Source organism: Balaenoptera borealis, assembly GCF_965194805.1.
Source record: "Balaenoptera borealis genome assembly, chromosome: 11".
NCBI lineage: Eukaryota > Metazoa > Chordata > Mammalia > Artiodactyla > Balaenopteridae > Balaenoptera > Balaenoptera borealis.
In genome coordinates this window covers 104,800,906-104,821,629 of record NC_138868.1, presented here as the reverse complement: position 1 = coordinate 104,821,629, position 20,724 = coordinate 104,800,906, and the positions used below count along the sequence as shown (strand labels likewise).

General features: G+C 55.2%; 1 protein-coding gene across 2 annotated transcripts in view; it reads right to left on the bottom strand.

Annotated features, from left to right (window-relative positions):
• The window catches only part of DCPS (decapping enzyme, scavenger), a 35,934-nt gene that overhangs the window by 2,256 nt on the left and 12,954 nt on the right, over positions 1–20,724 (bottom strand). The window contains exons 3-5 of one of the 2 annotated variants that reach the window (XM_082340588.1): positions 10,722–10,867; positions 4,650–4,763; positions 22–132 (exon numbers count right to left, since the gene is read on the bottom strand). In XM_082340588.1, coding sequence (XP_082196714.1) covers positions 22–132; positions 4,650–4,763; positions 10,722–10,867 — 371 coding nt within the window. The remainder of the gene's footprint in view (positions 1–21; positions 133–4,649; positions 4,764–10,721; positions 10,868–20,724) is intronic. The other variant, XM_082340589.1, reaches the window with a different exon arrangement.

Below are 20,724 nucleotides of genomic sequence, written 5' to 3'. Positions count from 1 at the left end.
GATTCGGCCCCGGCAGCTCACCTGCCCCTCCTGGAGGATGTTCCTGAGCAGTGGCAGGTGCTCTGGGGTGAGGTCCCGAAGCGACTTGATGTCCCGGCGATGGCAGATGGCAATCAGGTACAGGTCATCGAGCTGTGCAGAGACAGGCAGGGGTAAACCGGGCTCAGCAGGGGACAGGGCCGGGGAGGCTGCCAATCCCAGAATTCCGCTCAGAAACCAGGAAGCATCCACACCCCAAGGCCTGCAGTGTCAGCCATAGCCAACCCCAGGGACCCCGTGGCAGGACCAATCCCCAGGCAACGTGGGCGTCCTCGTGGCCAGGGTGACTGGGACGGTCTAAGGGACAGAGCTTCTGTTTATTCTTCCTGCTAAAAAATACCATATGAGAGCATTTACATACTCACAGCTGACGGGGAATGAGGGGCGGGAAGGAGGTTCAAGAAAATGCCAAGAACAACTCTTATGGTCTAATCGCATGTACAGAAGTAACTGCTGTAAGACATAAGGTGGTAAGAGTGCAGGAGGAAGAAGGAAAGACTAGCTAGGGTGATCCAGAGAGGCTTCCTAGAAGAGAAGGCAGGGCACCCGGGTCTTGAAGAAGAGGTAGGGTTTGGAGAAAGGGCATTGAGGTAGAGGAAAGCAAAGGCTCAGAGGCAAGAAAGTCTAGGGCATCTAAGCGGGAGAGTAAACAACTCCATGTGCCTGGAATCAGAGGCAGGTGAGGGAGTGAAGAGGCATGTGACGGGGGGAAGGGAGCCTCAGGCCAGCGGGGCAGTGAGCTCCACCACTGCTTCACGCTCTTCTCCCTTCCCCTATCTCCCAGGGCTCACAGATGGCCCTTCCTGCTGTCCATCCTGAACACTGCCTGGCTGAAGACCTGGAGTTCACAACAGTACTGAGACCCAAGGCCAACAAGGTCTTGAGCCAAGGAGCAAACGGACTCTTCCTCTTGCCCACAAAACCCTCCCACCCGTCTCTGCTTACCCAAACCCTGGCCTTGGCCAGTTTCACATCCTCGTGCGAGGCAAGCCCCAGACACCAGGGCTCCAAGGGCCAAGGCGTGGAGAGAATCCAGCAGCCCTCAGCCCTGCAGTCTGAGCTGCTAGATTCCTCAATGAGATAATCTGGGGACCATGAGTCACCCAACCAAATCCCCAAGGGCCCCAACTTAAAAACTTAGAATGCGATTTTCCATATGGTGCCGGACGTCCAACCGTGCCTCTGCATGCCAACAGTCTCTCCATGCCATACACATTCTTCTCCTCCAGGGCCCTAAGAATCCAGGCTTTCTGCCCCCGACCTGCTACAGATGAGCCCAGTGGGGACCTCCCAACAGATGGCTAAGCTGTGCCCACCCAGACCTCAGTTTTGCCTACAAGTCCCTTCTGGACTCTTCCTTCTCATGGCCTGTGTCCAGGACTCTTGCAGTAGCTAGGGGCCCAAGGAGAAGTAGGAAATAAAACTGCTTGAACTCGGAGTGTGTGTGCATGTCTGTGGGTGTCTTCAGCTGTTCCACGTGTCACTGTCACAGGACTTCCAAATAATAGTAGCATTTATTTTAGATGGTATCTGCTGATGAATCCCAAACATGACATTAAATCACACCTCTCTGCTCCACTGGCATGGAATGAAGCATGAAGCCTGTACTGGGTATCAGCTCACGGGATGGGCGAGGGAAGGGAAACAAACACATTCTTTGGGATCAGACGTGACCCCGGATTTCCTGCAGGCAGCCAAAGGGCCCCGGCCCAGAGAAATGATCTGAAAAAAGCTAGACGGGGGGATGGCAAGGGTCTCAGACTGGCACCCAAGAAGGTGGCCCATCAGTCACTCTGGGGAGACAGGCGTCATCAATCTTTTTCGTAAGGCAGGACAGCAAACTCAAAGTAACGGCTTCCTCGCAAGGAGCAAGACGGAGAGCGGCTGGAGCTTCGGAGAGCCATCTCCCCACCTCAGGGGAGACGCAAAGGAGGATCCCCCTGTCTGAGGGCTTTAGACCCAAGGATCTAAATTCCGTGAACTGAAAGTGTGTCTCTATAAACACATACATATATGCTGATGTGCACAATATGTGAAGACTAACTCTGGAAGGAGAGACAAACACAGTCTCTTCTGGGAAGGGAAATGGAGGAATGTGAGGTGAGGGAACGGACTTTCACTGCCCATCTCTGTACTATTTGCATTGTTACCACGTACGTGTATTAACTAGACCGATTCCCCCCACCCCGGCAACCCCAAATAAGGAAATAAAAAAGAATATACAGGGTCTCTCTTAAGAGAACTGAGGGAGGGATTCTATAACCTCCAGGGAGCCAGAATCTGTAGCAGACATTAGGCACTTGATAAATACTTGTGAGGCGGATGGACGGATGAATGGATGGATGGACATCTTTAACCCTAGGCCATCAGCTGGGGGAAAAAAGACACACTCCTGGGAGAAGTGGCGGCAGGAGACTCCAGGGTGGCTAGAAGTCCCCTCAAAGCACATGCCAGACAGCCCTCTCCTCAGTCCTCCCCTGGTGGGTGAGGACGAAGGACAGAGGTCCAGGCCTGGCCTGTCTCCCTGCTGGACACACTGCCTAACTCCAGGGAGCGGCGGACCTCAGTGCTCTGTCACAAGTCGAGGATTTGAGACACTGACGTGGCACCCCAAAGAGACAAGTGCTAAAAGCTAAGCAAAGGTTAGGGACAATCGCACGTGTCCCACCATCAAGGAAAGTCTGATATGTAAGCTGGCCCCTTCACAGCCCAAGGGCGAGTCGCCCCAGCCAGGTGGCTGGGAGCCCAGTGCAGCTCCTGAAGCCTTTTCTCTCTTAAAGGGGACAGAGAGAGGGCAGTTCCACCGGCAGGCCCGCGGGATGCCTGCCAGCACCAGGTCAGGAGGACGATGAATTTCCGTTCTCGGCGCCGTGGGCGCCGGTGTGTTAGGGCTTCTTGGATGGAGATGCTTCAGCGGCCCCCACATGGCCCTCAGACCCCCTCCCCGCCCCCCGCAGACCACAAGGTCTTCAAGGTCTGCAGGGATGCCGTGAGTCACAAGTGCCTCCCGCCACACACCCACCTGCCGCCACCCAGTCTGCGATCCACAACCTGCCGGTGCGGGGCTGCCCAAGGGACAGGCAGATCTGCAGAGCCGCACGGAGGCACGGCCCAGAGCCCCACCGGCGCCCCGTGCCCCGACGGCCGCCTCCCGCCCGGCCCGAGTGGGGTGAGCTGTTGGGGGTGGGGGAAGGGAAGCAGCTGCACTCCGGCACCCGGAGGGGAGGGGGGCACCCGGGACCTGCCCTGCCTCTAGCAGACCATCGCTGAGACCTCTGGAAGCTCCCTTCAGGGTCCCCCCCGCACCCCCGCGAGCCACGTTCAGGAACTCCCGCGAGCCTCCCCAGGAGGCAGCTGGCGCTCGCCGGCCTGTGCGCCTCGCCATCCAAATCCTGTCCCCTCACCACGACCACTGGCTCTCGGCCCCCCTCTTTTGGCAAATGGAGTGGCGTGGCCAGTCGGAAAACCACCGAAGTGAACCAAGCCAACTGCAGGGGAGCCCAGGTGAGGACGCAGAGGCCAGGAGGGCGGGCGGCAGCCGAGAGAGCGAGACGGGAGGCGTCCGTGCCGGGCGGGCGCCTCCAGAACAGCGTCCCTGGGTGATGTCGCGACGGTGCCCGGGTGATGTCGCGACGGTGCCCGGGTGATGTCGCGACGGTGCCCGGGTGATCTCGCGACGGTGCGAGGAACACAGAAACCAGGAAGGCCCGCCCGAGAGCAGAACGGCAAATCTGAGCTTGGGTCGCTCGCAGATTTCAGCTGGGGGAGGGGGCGCTCATCTATCCCTACTGCCAACCCCGAGAGCCCGGGTCTGGCTTCCTAGGCCTTTTCCCGGCCCAACTCCAGTCTGTGCAGGAAGAGCGCTTCCTGCACCCGGCGCTCTGCTTTGTGTTACTATCAGGATATGAAAGTCCACCCAGAGAGGCGACAGTAAGGGAGACTGGTGACGGGCCTCACAGTGTGAGGTGAGGAAGGAGGAGGGAAGGGGGACAGAGGCTGCAGAGGACAGGAGGGGCGGTGTGAGTGAAGGCGGCTCCCGGAAAAGCTGCTCCCAAGAAGGTCAGGGCGGGGGGCCGCTCGGGGGCCAGGCAGCAGAGCTGAGAGGCTTGGAGGAGGGGGGTGGCCCTGGGCCACCGGAGGCCTCCTCTGTGGCTCGGGTAGTGCAGGGGACTCCTCGGGTCGGTCACCCTACTTCCTGCCGGCCAGCGTCGCAGACCGTGGGCCTGCCTGGATCTGCCGGTATCCAGGGCGCGGGGGGAGGGCGAACAGTCCACCTCAGGGCCCCACGTGCTCCTGGAAGTGAGGGTGCAGCTCCCCAGCTTGGCTGGTAAAGGAACAGCCCTCGAGGTCATGAATGCAAACACTGTCCCATCCTCACCCCCAGGGTGGGAGGTGAGCCAGAGAGGGGCTTTAACTGGCCCATTAAAGTGTAAACATTTGTTTTAGGCGCTCCCACTGCAGAGACCTCAGGCCTCCCCTGTTGGTTAATTATAATCTGCTTAGAGAGAGCGAGCAAGAGCAACGTGAGGAGGGAGGGCAGGATTAAGGAGGCCCAGCAGCCTGGAGCAGGGCCCTCAGGGACCAGAGAGGCCCAGCACGAAATCCTTTACCTGCTGTTGGTTCCACTTGAGGTCGGGGATGAGGACAAAGCCGTCAGAGGGATCTGGATTCTCAAAAACAATCCGCTCAGCTTCAGCCTTCCTGTCGAGAATATTGTACACCCACTGGAAGGAAGGGGAGAGAAGGGGTTCACAGACCAATCCCTTTCCCCGGGAGACACCCCACAGCGGGCCAGGTAGGCTCTCAGGCCTCCCCAGGAAGGACAGCCAAGTCCGGAAGGGCCACTAAGCTCAGGGGACCGACACTCAGGCTGTCCTGTTCCGGGGAGCTACTCTTGGGGGTCCGGAAGGGGCTTCCCCTCTCCCACCACAGCCACCCCCACAGGGGTCCCGACAACGCAGACAGGGCCAGCTCTTCAGGCGCTTCCTGGCCGGCACTGTGCACGTGCTGTGCTCCGGCCTCACAGGCCTGGTCTGCAGCCGCCCCTTCCACTGCCCACAGGACTCGGGAAAAGCGTCCCATGGGCGGGCCCTGTCCCACTTTATTCAGGACCACCGGCAGAGAGTCAGGCTGGGAGTTCCCTCTGCAGAGGAAGTCCGCCACACACCAGGGTGGGGAAAGGCTCAGGTTCTAGAAGTTAGTGTGCTGGGTTTCTCAGCCTGCTGGGATTCTTGTGAGGGCTGGGGTTAGCACCTCTGCCCCACCTGGGGACCCAGCTGACATGGACCCTTCATGACAAAGCAGAACGAACGCCACGTGGAGAGGCGATTACACAGACCTTTCCTGTTAACCCCAGGCTGTCAGCTCTCTCACGCCCTTTGATTAGCTGCTGTCAACAGTCTTCAGAGGACCCTTCCTTGGGCGCTGTGTGGATCCCAAGGGCATCACTTTAACATTAAGGTCCTGGGGGCCTCTCTGAAGAAGCCAGCCTGCAGGGAGGTTAAGACAAGAAGGCCCCTGTTCTCACGGGGATCCAACCCCCCGGCCCCGGCTCTTCTCCACTTCCCCAGAGGTCTGAGAGCCCTTTGCCAACACGACTTCCTTCCAGGCCAGTGAACTCTGTGCCTGAAATCGGAGAGCGAACCCTGCTGGAGAGCCACAGAGAGGGCAGGAGCTGGGCTCACGGCTGCCCCTTCCGCCCCGCAGTCACGCAGGGCCTCAAGCTGCCCGAGGGGTGGATGGGAGGCCAGGGCGCCGACACGGCCAGGCCAGCGGAGGGCTCCTCTGCCCACCACCAGGAACGCTGGCGCAGCAGTGTCAGCGAGGGCCAGGGCCACACACATCCTCCCCCATGCCCCGCCGGGTCCACATCCTCTGCTGCCGGCCAGCAGGGCCAAGGCCAAGTGCCACTGTCTGAGATGGAGAGGGAGGAGGCAGAGAACACCTGCCTGGGACCATCTGGGCCTCCCAGACCCCCTGGTAAGACCCACAGCCCGGTCACAACACGGTCGAGAAGCGCCTGCCAGCTTCACTTCCTGGGTGGAGTCTGGAGGCCGCCAGCAGTGGCTTCCTCGTGCAGCACTGGGGCCAGAGCGATGCACAGCCCAGCAGGTGGAGAACGTCCCAGGGAGGGACATTCCAGTCAGAATGTCCTCTCTGACCGGAACTCTCTCTAAGAATGTGCTACTGGAGAAGAAAAGCCAGCCGGATCCTGACCTGAAGCCTCCCAAAAATAAATGGGAGGGAGGGGATGGTGGCCCTGCGTGGAGGGCCCTGGTGTGGCCCAGCCTCCCTGGGGCCTGTAGCTTTTGCCCACAAATAAGCAGCTCTGCCTCTGCCTGGAAAGCAACATGTCGTCTGGGAGAGAATGAACGGGCTCTGGAGCCCAACAAGACCGGGTTCATCTCTCACTTCCACCACTAACTAGCTGTACGCTGGCAAAGAGATTTCATCTGGGACTTCCCTGGTGGCACAGTGGTTAAGAATCCGCCTGCCAATGCGGGGGACATGGGTCCGGGAAGATCCCACATGCCTCGGAGCATCTAAGCCCGTGCACCACAACTACTGAGCCTGCGCTCTAGAGCCCGTGAGCCACAACTACTGAAGCCCGTGCGCCACAACTACTGAAGTCCGTGCGCCACAACTACTGAGCCCACGCACCTAGAGCTCGTGCTCCACAACAAGAGAAGCCACCGCAGTAAGAAGCCCACGCACCGCAACGAAGGCCCCCACTTCCCGCAGCTAGAGAAAAGCCCGCATGCAGCAATGAAGACCCAACGCAGCCAAAAATAAATAAATACATAAAGAACTAGCATCTTAAAAAAAAAAAAAAAAAGTGATTTCATCTCTCTAAGCCTTGGTTTCCTCCTTCGTCAAGAGGAGCTAATAACACCCCCAAGTGAGGGTTGTGGTGCGGACTGTAGGTGAGAAAATGCGTGTGAAAGCACCGAGCACAGAGCCCTGCCCAGGGAGGCAACTGAGAGCAGGGAAGGTGCTGGGAAGGCTCCAAGGGCAGGTCAGGCTGGGCTTGCCCGAGGCTACACGACCGACTGTGGAAAGGCAAAAAAGAAAGCAGATGAGAGCAAAGGAGGTGCGCTGAGGGGACCGCGTATGGGGCTGGAAAGGCGCGTGAGGGCTGGGAAGGTATGCTGTGATGAGGGCATCTCACGGGACCACGCTGTGCGGCAAGCCCGTGAGGTGGGCGCTGTCGGGGTTCCCATATTGCAGGGAAGGAAGAGGCAGGTGCAAGGAAGTTCACCCGAGTTCACACATTCCGACCCAGAGCCCACGCTCCAGGCCACGTGGGTAAGGCCTCTGGGAGAGCTGGGAGGGGCCTGAATCCACAGGATGTCTCAGCCCAGATGAGAGAGGGAGGAGAGCCAGGGAACAAAGTCCACATGAATCATAGGGGTGACGTAACGGAGAGTGACACGCTGGGAGAGCAAGCCCGGGAACCTCGGCCCCGCAGACGATATGGGGGTGCTGGCGGCTTCCGGACGCACCTGGCACGACTTCTTCCCTGCAGGTGACACTGGCAACTGACCCAGGAGCCCCTCTCCCCGAGCCCCCTCTTCACTATCCTCCTGCTCTTTTCTGCAGGCCCCTCTCCTCCAGCCGCCCCTCCCCTGCCTGTGTCTCAGCCCCACACTCTCCCGTCCTCCCTGGAACGGCTACCTGTGTGGGCAACGGCGGCCACCACTCTGGCGCCTTTTCTGTGCTGGAAATGGCAGCAGGCACATGATATGTGGCACGGCTCTCAACTTCCACTGGGACCCCAGGAGGGAGGTGCCGTCGGTCACATTTTCCAGACAAGGAAACCGGGACTCAGAAATGAAGGGTGAGGTCGCGAGGCTCTGGGGTGGCAGGACTAGAGTCCAAACCCTGGGCTGATGCAGAAGCCCTTATCGGATGGCTCACCAATCAGTCTCTAAGGCTCCAGATCCAGACACCCCACCGCATTTTTTTTTTACTGGGAAATTACAAGCACCTCAAATTTGAGCAGCCGAATAGGGTAGATGGCTTAGAGCACAGACGCTGGGGCCAGACTGCCTGGCTTTGAAGCCCGTCTCCAAAGGCCTGTTGTGAAGATACGATGCCTGTAAAAGGCTTAGGACAGTCGCTGTTCTAAGTCACCCCGTGAATTCCAAGAAGTGCCAAACTAACTCACCGTCCTCCACGTAAACCACTCCGCTGCCCACGCCCCCGTGCTGGCTAACGATCCGACTCTGTACCATTCATCGCCCAAGCTACCCCTGGGCCCACCCCAGGCCCTTCCCTCACTGCTCCAAATCCCCCACGTCTAGGCCTTATCTCTTCATCGCGAGGGAAGCTCCCCGCTGCCTCTGCCCCGGTTCAGTCCTCCTCCTTCTTCTACTCTCACCACTTCCAAATGATTCTTTAAATCTGATCACGTTACCCACATGCTCAAAACCTTTAACAGGACGCTCATCGCTATGGCAATCGTCCACAAATCTGACGATCATTAGAACAAAAAGATTTTTTTAAATGCAGATTTCCCAGCTCTACTCCCAGCTCCATTCTGACTCAGTAGATATGGAGGAGGGCCCTGTGCTCTGTATTTTAAAAAATCTAACCAGGCCATCCTGACAATCAGCAAGGTGTGGGAACTCCTGGTCTCCTGGACAAAGTGCACAAGCCTCTTTCTGGCCCCCACCTGCCTTCTCCTGCCCGTTCCCGAAATGCAACAAATGGGTCCAGCCCTCTGTGCCCCTATACTTGCTCTGCCCTCTGCGCCCCTATACTTGCTCTGCCCTCTGCCTGGAGTGCCCTGTCTGCCTCTTCCAGCTGGCAAACTTCTCTTTGTCCTTTAAGACCCAACTGGAGGATCCTCTCCCCTGTGAAGCCCCCCACTGTCTGGGCTGATCACTCCCCCTCTGTGTCGATACTGCACCTCGTGTATAGAGCACCAAAGTGCTCATCCCATTATACTGCAGTTACCAGGTTGCATGCCTATCTTCCTTACAAGACTGTGGGGACATTATCAGTGTTTATCTTGGTGACCCTCCAGAGCCTAGCACAGGGCCTGGTACATAGGGGATGCTCAGTAAATATAATGACTATAGCCAATTAAGCTGAGTGCTTGTAAACTTGCTAGAAACAGCCGAGAAAGAATACATGGGGAATTCCCTGGCAGTCCAGTGGTTAGGACTCGGCGCTTTCACTGCTGTGTGCCTGGGTTCCATCCCTGGTTGGGGTACTAAGATCTCACAAGCCATGCGGTGCGGCGGAAAAAAAAAAAGAATACATGAATGCTCATGTCAAGCAGAAGTTGGTAGAGCAGAGGGGTTATTATTTCCCAAGAGGATCTGCATAACGGTCTGTAAGAAGGTATGTATATGACTCATACCAGCTGTATTAAGGGCTTCCTCTCTTGAATCCCATACATGTGCAACCAGTGCAGCAGAACACACATTCCAGGACATCCCCCCGCGATCTTAGACACTGTCTAGGAAGATGGAGACATATTTCCCTTCTACTTAGAAGACAGAGCAAGTGCTGGGACTTCTTTAAAAAAAGGAAAAAAATCAAGCCACTGTGAGCTAGAGGAGCCTTGTGCAAATACTGTGCAGGGGACCACGGCTAACAGCCGGGTCGGGTCTTCCCCAGGGGACCCCCCTGCAGGCCCTGTCAACCTCCTGCCCTTCCTCCTCCCAGGCACAATCCACCCCCCGGGACCCCACACACAGGACACCCTCCCTCCTCCGGGACAAATGGCTGTGAGCTTCCCGTACTGGGACGTCCCACACCACCGTAGCCTGAATCTTGGGTGGAGTACGTAGAGATGCTCAGAGAGAACAGGGGTGAGTAATAAAGAGACAGAGAACGGGAAAACACCTCATCTATCACATTATCTCTGAGCATGCACGTGGGACCAATTCCAGGCAGAGGCTCTGGCTGGCGCTGGGCACAGACCCAAGGAGAAGTCGGATGTCTTAGCGAAATGGCCTCGCATCTGGCCCAGTTGCTGAAGACACTTCGAAGATGCCCCCAACCCACGGACATCGCCCTGGGAGAAGAGGCCCCGCACCAACCCCCCAGCCTACCCCCTGCAATGGATACAGGGGAGCGAGGGAAGGGGGTTTCTACCCTGTGACTCAACTCCTGGAGGCTGGTTTGCTGTGGGTGAAACCAGGGATAAGAGTCTGGATGAGGAGGCCTAACCAGCACCCGTCTTTACCGTTCACAGACCCCCGGCCAGGGCAAGCCATTCTGAGACCGTATCAAGGCTACTGTAGAGTACTTAGAAATTCTTTCCACGAACTGGACTGCTCTGAGATCCCAGAGTGCCTCGGCGGTGTGCCCAAGACCGGTGTCAATTCCCTTATCAACGAAGGTGACTATCCTCTATGAAACCGCGACTGCCTCGGCCCAGCACGTTCTGTGCCCTCTATCCTGCTTCTTCTTCTCCACAGCACTCACAGTCTCACGTTTTGTGTGGTTGCTTATATATTCACGCGCTGTCTGACACCTGAACAAGGAGGTAAGCTCCATGAAGGCAGGGGCGCCGCTGTACTCTCTGCCTGCTGTGTCCCATGGCCTGTGCTGTGGGAGAGTGCTGGCCCCCGGTACCGCCTCGACTGCTGCTTGAGAAGATACACTGGCCGCGGGGACAGCACTCTGAGTCTGACCCAGGGGGCTGGCCCAGGCCGTGGCGGCCGTACCTGGACGCTGAGGCTCTGGGACTCCAGGTGCGGTAAGGTGACGTTCCTGTAGTCATCGCCTGTCTCCCGGACCAGGCGGAGGTCCCGGTGCAGGTACTTCTGCAGGTGTTTCTCTGTGGCGGGGTAAACCACGGTTGTCTTCACGTCTGCAATGACACAACACAGCCCGGGCCACAGTCAGCCACTCTCTCCACCCAGCCCTGCCACACTCTGGCCCTGACAGGCACCGCGGAAAGGATGGGCCCAGTCCGTCTCTGATTCCCCAGTGAAGGGAGCCAAAGACTAAGAAGTTATGTTCACCCATAACCCACTCCCATGAAGTGCCTCGTGCCATTAAATTCATGACCTGAACCACACTCGGAAAATGGAAAACGTACGGTTTTCACTGATGGGTCACTAGGCCCCTCATCACCCTTAACCCTAGCCCTTCCCTCTTATGTTCTAGGCACAGGAATGAAACGTTTCTTGACTCTTCTCACATAGCAAACGTCCAGGTGTGGGGCTTTCTGAACCCAAAGCTGCAAGTCTGATTTAAAGCCAGGGACTTCCCTGGCGGTCCAGTGGTTAAGACTCCACGCCTCCACTGCAGGGGGCACGGGTTCGATCCCTGGTCAGGGAACTAAGATCCCACATGCTGCGCAGAGAGGCCAAAAAAAAAAAAAGCCAAGCAGCCTCCTTAACACAGGGCAGTGCAGCACAACAGTGGTTGAAGGTGCAGCCTCTGGGGCTGGACCATCAGAGTTCAAGTCCTGGCTCTGCCTGCTCCTCGCTTGGGACCCCTGCCCCGGTCCAGGTGTTTACCCTGCCTGTGCCCCTACTGCCCCATCCGTCAGCTGAGGGTAATAATAGCTCTTACGTCATAGGGTTGGGAGCATTAGCAAGTTAATGCCTGTGGAGCTCTTCGAACAACAATGTCTGACACATAATAAATACTGGCTATTTTCAACCCAGGGTGACTCAGTCTTGACTTTGGCACCATCAACATTTCCACCTAGATAATTCTTTGCTGTGGGGCTGTCCTGTGCATTGCAGGCTGTTTAGCAGCATTGCAGGTTTCTACCAGGATGCTAGTTAAACCCTCTCTCCAGTTGTGACAACCATAAATGCCTCCAGACATTGCCAAGTGCCCCTGGGGGATAAAACTGCCCCCAGCTGAGAACCACTGTTTCCATCACAAGGAAACCTGGTAGTGTTCCTAAAGAGACTCTAAGCTAGGGTCCTAGTAAAACACCAGCCGGTTTTGGTTAAGTCCTTTTTCCTGTTTCTCTTAACATCTGCTACAACAGCTTCAACATAGATCTTAAAAGCAGGATCTTAAAAGCAACATAGATCTTAAAAGCAGGTCTTAAAAGCAACATAGATCTTAAAAGCAACATCAGTTGGGATGTTTCTCAAAGGACCCAAGTCCTCCCTGACTCTAGATTCAGATGTGCTCTCCCAGAGAGGTCCCTGAGAGGAGCAGCCCAGCATGGGCATTGGACACTCCAGGAAATTCTCAGACTCGCCTGCATACCCACCTAAGAACTACCGACCTAGGTCTGAGGACATAGGCGATTGTCATGCTCATGTCACAGGTGGGTGAAGAGTTCACAGGGATTCCAGACTCCTCCGACACCACGCTGTGGGATGGGGCAGAGGCAGGACTGGAACCATGGCTCCCATCTGACCTGGAACGGGAGGCACAAAAGTCTCCTCGCAATCCTCTGGGCACTTCTCACTCCCACCACCCTCTAACGGCCCAGGGTCACAGGCCAGAGGTCAGAGGGCAAGCACACCAAGCTCTCAGGAGACAGGAGACTGCCTGAAATAGAGGGAATGTCAGCACCTTGGCCCTTGCAGTGCAGCCTGGTGGGGAAGGACGAGATTCTGGCACCCATCGGCCTGGGTTCAAATCCTGGCTGGGTAACCTTGGGCATGTGAGAAGCCAGTGAGCGGCAGCTGGGAAGCCTCTAGAAGCTGCCCTCCACCTGCAGCCCCATGGAAAAGTGCTCCTCCAATGCTGCCTCTTACTCTCCTTGTGTCGCCTGGGCGGGGCAGGCAGAGAAAGGCGCTCCCTCCGGGTGGGGAGACGGGCCAGGACGACCTGGAGAACAGCCCAGCCCCACTGGCAACGCACACGCAGCCCGGGCTCCCGGCCTGGGGCCCCCTGGCCGCTCCAGACCGGAAAGCCACAGGGCCTATGGGCACGCCCGCCTGCCAAGGCCGGCCAGAGACTGCCCCCGCCGCAGAGCCCTGGGAACCGGCCCCTCCTGCCCTCCCCCCAGCCGCGGGGAAAAATAAAAAGGCACTTTCCAACTGCTCACTTTCTGCCGTCCTGCTTCCTTTCCCGAGACCCGCCTGCCTGGAGGAGGCACACCTTGCTGCACTCTGAGCCCCGCCAGAGCCAGTCACTCCTCGCCCGGCCTCGGGCAGAGCCGTGCTGCTGGCATCACGGTGGGGACTGCCCCTCCAGTCTCGCCCAGGCCCCCCTCCGAGCCCACTGACCGCCACACCCCCCCCCGGGCCGTCTCTGCCCCAGCCACAGCGACCTCCTTACACTCCCCACCGACTCCCATCTCTAGGCCTCACACCTGCCCCCCTGTCTCATTCACTCAGGCCTCCGGCCAAAGGCCAGCTCCTCAGAGCTCCCAGACGGCCCCGACCAGAGAGGCACCCCTTACCTCCCCACGCCCTGCCTCCTTCACCCCTCACTGCCTGACGACAGAGGACATATTGTCTGATTCCCCCATTAGACGGACTTCCCTGGAGGACAGGGATTTTTGTCTACCTTAAAATTTTGTTTTATCATTTTATCCCCAGCACCTGGAAGAGCGCCTGGTATACGGCAGGTACTCAACAAATACTGAACAAATGAAAAAATGAATCTGGCCTTTTTAGACTTTAAACCCAGGAAGAGCATTTCTTGTCCCAAATGGAATAAAACCTCTCCGGAAAAAAAAAAAAAAAAAGAGTCAATATATTTCCCAATGCTGACTTTCTCACTGGAAGCCAAAAGCAAACTCTGGTGTTTATCCAAATGACCTGGAACTGAGCTTCACGAGGAATCTGGGCAAGAGTCAATGCCCGATATATGCTCAAACCATCGGGTGAAAATATGTTGAGGAACAGGACATGCACTCAAGGCCTCAAAAACATCTCCTCAGAGATTACTTATTAATTACAGAGGCGGACACAAAGTGACTGGGGTGAACACCACTCCCCGTGGGATGAACTGACAGCCTGGGCCTCCGGGGCTGTGCCGTGGTGCGCCCGACGAAACGCATAACCCGCATCCGATCGTGAGGCAACATCATCCTCCCAAACCCAGGGACGCTCTCCGGAACAAGTGGCTTCAAGCTCTGCCCAAGCGTCAAAGTTAGGGCTGAGGGACTGCTCCCGATTACAGGACACTAGGGCCTGGGCTGGATCCTGGACGGGGGCAGGACCGGGGTGTGCGGGAGTTTCCTGCTTGAAAGATGGTACTGAAACACTGGCAAGATTTAATAACGGTCTCCACATCACATAATGGCTTTGTATAAATGGGGAAGCTCCCAAAATTGATCATTTTACTCTGGTTCCTAGGAGACACACACCGACGTGCTTAGCACTGAGGGGCTACCACGTCTGCAACTTACTTTTCAGTAACAGAGCGAATAGTAACAAAATATTATTATATGTGTATGTGGAGAGAGAAAAAGGAAACGTGGCCAGATGTTAACAAGAGGTGAAGGGCTTTTTAAGGGAGTTCTTTGTACTATTCTTACAGCTCTTCTGTAAGGCTGAAAATTTTTTTCAAAATATAAAGTTAAATAAAAAGGTGTCGGTACTCTCTAGACCCTGGGCGCTAACTGGCAGCGGAGGTACCAGGCGCTGTCCTAAGCCCTGCATGCGTATGAACCCACTCACTCCCCACAGCCAGCATGGGACGGGTATGACTTTGGTCCCCGTGTCACACACGAGGAAGCTGAGGCTCAGGGCCGGGCTTCCAGCCTCAGCACCACGTGCCAGCCGCGCAGGCCAGCAGACGTGTCTTCACCCCTCCGCCCGGCGCCCTCTCTGCCAACCCCAGTTTAGCAAGTTGACTTAAGGGGCCACCTGCCCAGGATGAGAAGTACCTGGAACCTCTCAGCCCAGAAGCTTCTCCCCGTAGCTAGAGAAGCAACAAGGAACTTCCTGACCCTGCCCTCGTGCTGGCATTCTTAAAAAAATCAACTCCAAAACCAAGAGCTCAAAAATGTTCACAATCTATTGAGAGCATCCTTGACACTCCCTACAAGGGCTTCCTATCCGTCATGCTCTTTCAAACTTTGTTTTTATTTTTAGTTTAAGGTGTGTTTGCACATAGGTTAGAAGTCAAACGAAGCTTGTTTTAAAATATTTTCTGCTCCTTTCTGAGCACCATTTTCAACTCTTCCGGCCATTTCCTTGGTTTCGTACTTCCACAGTTCCAAATTACAAACATTTTTATAACTTGTTCCACCTTGATTTTTCAGTTTTATTATTTATTAAGCTCCTGTTATGGAAGATAAGGATTTAGCTTTTTTACCAACTCTATACCAGAAGAGCGTGAGTATGCATGTGTGTGCGCGTGTGCACACACGCTCCTTCTACCCCATCCTCACAACACAACCAGATCACGATTTTGGATAAATCAGTACACACGCTCCTTCTACCCCATCCTCACAACACAACCAGATCACGATTTTGGATAAATCAGTACACACGCTCCTTCTACCCCATCCTCACAACACAACCAGATCACGATTTTGGATAAATCAGTACACGCGCTCCTTCTACCCCATCCTCACAACACAACCAGATCACGATTTTGGATAAATCAGTGCTCAACATCAATACCATTATGATGATGTAAATGCTGTCTACTGCTGAATAGTACACTAGGACTATTTTTCCTTTTCAGCACAATTTTTGGTATACAGAGTTAGTATTTACTTTTTTGTTTTCTTTTCTATAAACTTGTCATTAATTCATCCCCACATCCACTTCCCTTTTTATAAAAATCTCCTCTTGATGTTACAACTCATCAGGCACAAGAGCAACAGTGTGTTCACGGAGCCTGTGACCTGCTCCTGCAGGTGCCCCGTGCAGGGCTGTGGCCTGGGAGCTCGGAGCACTGCCCTCGCCCCCTCTCCTGTGCTGGGTACCTTGTTTCCCAGATCCATTATCTTCCTCTTTCACATGTATGTCCTCATTTTACTGAAGCAGTGCTTCTCAAGCTTTAGTGTGTATCAGAACCACCTGACTCAGGACGCCTGGGGTGCGGTCCAAGAACCTGCATTTCTAACAAGTCCCCAGATGCAGCTGCTGCCGCCGGGCCAAGGACCATACATCAAGAACCACGGCACTGGGCTTCCCTGGTGGCGCAGTGGTTAAGAATCTGCCTGCCAATGCAGGGGACACGGGTTCGAGCCCTGGTCCAGGAAGATCCCACAGGCCACGGAGCAACTAAGCCCGTGCACCATAACTACTGAGCCTGTGCTCTAGAGCCTATGAGCCACAACTACTGAGCCCACGCGTCTCAGCTACTGAAGCCCGCGGGCTCTAGAGCCGGTGCTCCGCAACAAGAGAAGCCCACGCACCACAACAAAGAGTAGCCCCCTTTCGCCGCAACTAGAGAAAGCCTGCGTGCAGCAACGAAGACCCAACACAGCCAAAAATAATAAATAACGAAATTAATTAAAAAAAAAAAAAGAACCATGGCACTGAAGTACAAACTCAAGATGCGTCCAGAGATATGGCGCAAGGGAGATACATTTAGAGACTTGAAACATCTGAAAATGTCTTTATTCTACTGTTGCACTTAATTAAGCGCTTGGCTAAAGAATTCTAGGATGGATAGCAACGACCCTCCAAGTCTGAAAGCACTGCTCTGTGACCTTCTAGACTGCAGTGCTAAGAAGTCTGAGGTCATTCTGATCCCCAAACCTTTGTACCGACCTGTTTTTCCCTCACTGTCCCCCCGTGTCCTGATTGTATTGATGGGTCTTGGAGCGGGTTTACTTTCATCCATCAAGCTGGGTAAGTGTCAGGCCCTTTCAATCTTGAAAATCATGTTCTTCAGTCCTGGGACTCATTTCTTTGATTATTTTCTTCCCCATTTTCTCTGCCCTTTCTTTCTGGAACACTATTTGCATATTTAACTTCTTTGATTCATCTTGTAGTTTTCTTTTCTCTCCCATTTTCCAGCTCTATGTCTTTCTGCTCTACTTTTCAGGAATTTTTCTTCATCTTCTCTTCTGTTTTCATTTCTGCTGCATTTTTAAAAATATTTATTTATTTATTTATTTACTTGGCTGCCGTGAGGTCTTAGTTGCGGCACATGGGATCTTTAGTTGCGGCACGCGGGCTCTTAGTTGAGGCATGCAGGAACTAGTTCCCTGACCAGGGATCAAACCCAGGCCCCCTGCATTAGGAGCATGGAGTCTTACCCGCTGGACCACCAGGGAAGTCCCATTTCTGTTGTATTTTTAATTTCTAAGAGCTTTAAAAAAAACTTCCTTATTGATAGTATCTTGTTCTTTTGCTTTCTATATACCATAATTTCTCTCTGAGATTAATGACAGTCTTTGAAAATTCCTTCTCCCTGCGTAGTCTCTGTCTCCTCCAAGTCTCTTTCTTTTCCTTCCTTCCTTTTCCTTGTCCTTTCTTTTTTAACTGAGGCATTACTCCAAAGTCTGCCACCTGGTTTGTCCGCTCACTCGTATGTAAGAGGACAGCACTAAGTCGCTGGCGGGGAGCTTGCAGACACACGGGCGCTCACCTGGAGCCTCATTTTAGGATCATCAGGCTATTCCTTTGCGTGATGGAGCCCTCAAGAACTTAAGTCTTTTCTCTTGGGCTGGTCAGATTCCCCACATGATTCTTCCAGTTTCATATGTGGAGGTAGGAACCTGGCAGGCAGCATTCTGAGCGATGAGGAAGAGAAGCAGGTGGGTGGAGGGAAGGTGGCCAGGGGTCATCTCAACACTAAATGTGCTGACTTCCACTTAACCTTCTACGCTTTGGTACCATCACCCCACCCTCACCGGCACCTAGAATCTCTAGACCCATCTCTGGAAGGAGCAGTTACCAGTCCTGTGAAGCGGGAAAGGGGATTTCGGCAGCCGTGGCTCAGGTTTCCCCTCTCAGACCTGCCATGTCAGTTCTTCCTCATCCCTTCGCTTCCTCGGTTTGTCTCCTCTCCCTCTAGTCTTTATGGGTTAATTTTATTTAAAGGTAATTCCTTTCATGCCATTTTTCGTGAGGGTTTTAAAGGAAGCAGGTGGGCACTTGAACTGCCCCCTTTTAACTGGAAGCCCAGGTCCCTGTCCTTCTGTCTCCCTTCTAATGCTTTATTTTTCTTCTTAGCTGTTTACTGACTCTTGACCTATTTGTTATTTATGGTTCCTCTCCTCCAACTGGACATCAGCTCCTTGAGAGCAAAGACTCTGTTTTGTACACTGGGTGTACTGTGCCTGAAACAGCACCTGACACATATTGGGCCCTCACAATACAGTCTACAGAACAGAATATATGCCACTTTACTGATAAAAGAGTGTGTGCATGTACAACTGCATACACATAAGCACACACAGAAAAAAGTCCGAAATTCAGGACATATTCCAAGATGGGATGTTATGTCTGGGCAGTGGAGATGTGTGTAATTGTAATTTTTAAAATTAGTTTTTTTGGGTATTCATTACATTTTCTAAAACAAATATGGATCACTTCATGACAAATATATTAAAAACAGAAAAATAAGCCACCCCTTAAAACTGAAGCCCAGGGGAGGTTAGTAACTTACCCAAGGTCATACAGCTAGTAAGTGGTGGAGCTGAGATTGAACTTAAGAAGTCTGACTCCTCTATGCAACAGTGCTTTCCCTGCTACAGGGCCATCCTCTTCCAGGCCTTCTCCTAAGAAACCTGTGCTGCAGCCACTTTCTCCAAAAAGCAGCCCTATCAGATAGGAGAGACACGATTAGTTCCAACCCCTCCTGGAGACACGTAAACAGCCGTCGGCAAAACCAAAGAGCTCAGTGAGGTGCCAGAGCGATTGGAGCTGCAGACTGGGAGGTCCGGGAGGACGTCAGAGCGAGAGCCCAACAACGTGATGCTCGCTGCTTGCTGCATGGCCCCTGGGAGCACAGGGAAGCAGAAGCACGCTCCCCTCAGCGCCGGGGGCCTATCTCAGGAGCGGCCCCAGGGGGTCCGCTGAAGCCAGGTGCTGGGCTGGAGCAGGCTCTGGAGGGGAGCACGGAGGGATGAAGACGAGCCCGCGGACAACAGGGAACGATGGCTGCTTCGACTTCTGTGGGTGGTACCAACCGCCCTGCCGCCCACCCACGGTGACAGTGCCGGATGGTGGGGAAGGAGGCCTGGGGCGGGGCGGTCGCCGCCCTTGTGGCGCTCAGGGCAGCAGCTGTTTCTCTACAGGGGTGCCGTGGCGGCGGGAATGGCCACACCGACACACCCCAGGTGTCAGCAGCCCTGTCCACACCCGCGCCCTCTCCCCGCAGCCCGAGGAGCAGGCTGGTGTGCCCATGGCCAGCACACAGCTCCATCCTGCCCGTCAGGACCCTTAATTAGGGTCTCCTGAACATCCTTCTCCAACAAATAAAACCAACCCTGTCCCCCACCCAGACACGAAAGCCCAACTGCTTTCAGAGGCAGGGCTACAGACAGGAAAGAGCAGCTGCCTTTCTTGCTCTCTGCCAGAGCTAGCTTAGCCAAATCCCCAGGAAAATGCTGTTGCCCATGAAACATGAAAATGCAAACCACAGACAGTCTGCTCTCCTTCCCACACACATGTTCAAACAAGCCTGCTTTCCAGCGCTGCTGCTGACTTCTCCCCAGTGAGGTCATCGCTGCGGCCCAGCCCGTGGCTCCTGCTCTCCCGCCATTATCAGGAGCTGCTTTCAACTTATTTGACCCAGATGTGCAGGCTCAGGGGAGCAGGGGAGAAGCAAGAGGAAAGCGGGAGCGGCTGCGAGGCCCACCCCGTCCTCCGTCCACAGGAGCCAAGCAGACACCCGGGCGATGGGCTGCCAGACCCAGGCTGGCAGGGCACCCCATCAGAGCACTCCTAGAGAAGGTTGGCAAGGGGAGAGGCTGGTGGGGGGTCTCCCGGGACTTGCGTTTTCTTTCCTCCTCTTGGGGACCTCCCCCGGCCAGACAACACCCTCCGCAGCCCTGGTGTCATAGAGACCAGAGAGCAGGCTGGAGGCTGGAAGAGGAGGCCCGGGGCGGGGCGTCCATTGTCCCAAGGACGCTGAAAGTACTCAAGTGAGGCCTGAAAGGACCTCCAGATCAAGGATAAACTGGGCTGAAGGGTGTGGTCGGGATCCTACTGGAAAGCAGCTTCAACCGCCCCACAGCAAACCTCCAAACAGCTAATTACCTGTCTCAACGAAAGCACAGAGATGCCACTGGAGACACAGGAGAGGCAGATGCCGATTTTAGCAAGACCCTGGCTCCGGCAGGCTCCTCCCCGCCCCCTCCTCTCCTTGGTCCTCCGAGGCCCGGGAGGGTCAGGAGAGGGTCTGACAGGACCTGACGGCCCAGCCACAAATTCAGTGACTCTGCATGCAGCCCCAGGGGTTACATCCTTTAGGGATGGGAACTGCTGCGGCAGGACGGCTGCAGGGCGCACAGCAGTCCACGGAGTTGCATCTGAACAGAAGGATGAGAGCAGGTATCTAACGAGATAATGGAGCTGCCATCGACAGTCCTGGCGAGACCCTAACCCCACACGCGGGAAGAAACTGTTCTGGGGCCCAGCGGGCCTGACTCTTAAAAGCTGTTAGACAGAACACTCAGGAGTCCCAGAAGACGGCCTCAATCTCAACTTCTGTCTAAAGGCATCTCCTTACTTCACTCTGAAAGAAGCAGAGGTGCCAAGTCTCAGGGCGTCCTGCGTGCGCTGGCGCGAAGCGAGAAGGCGGAGGGCACAGGACACCCGGCCTCCGGGGAGCCAGGACTACCGGAATGCCAGGCCTTCGCTCGCGGAGAAGCACGGGTCAGAA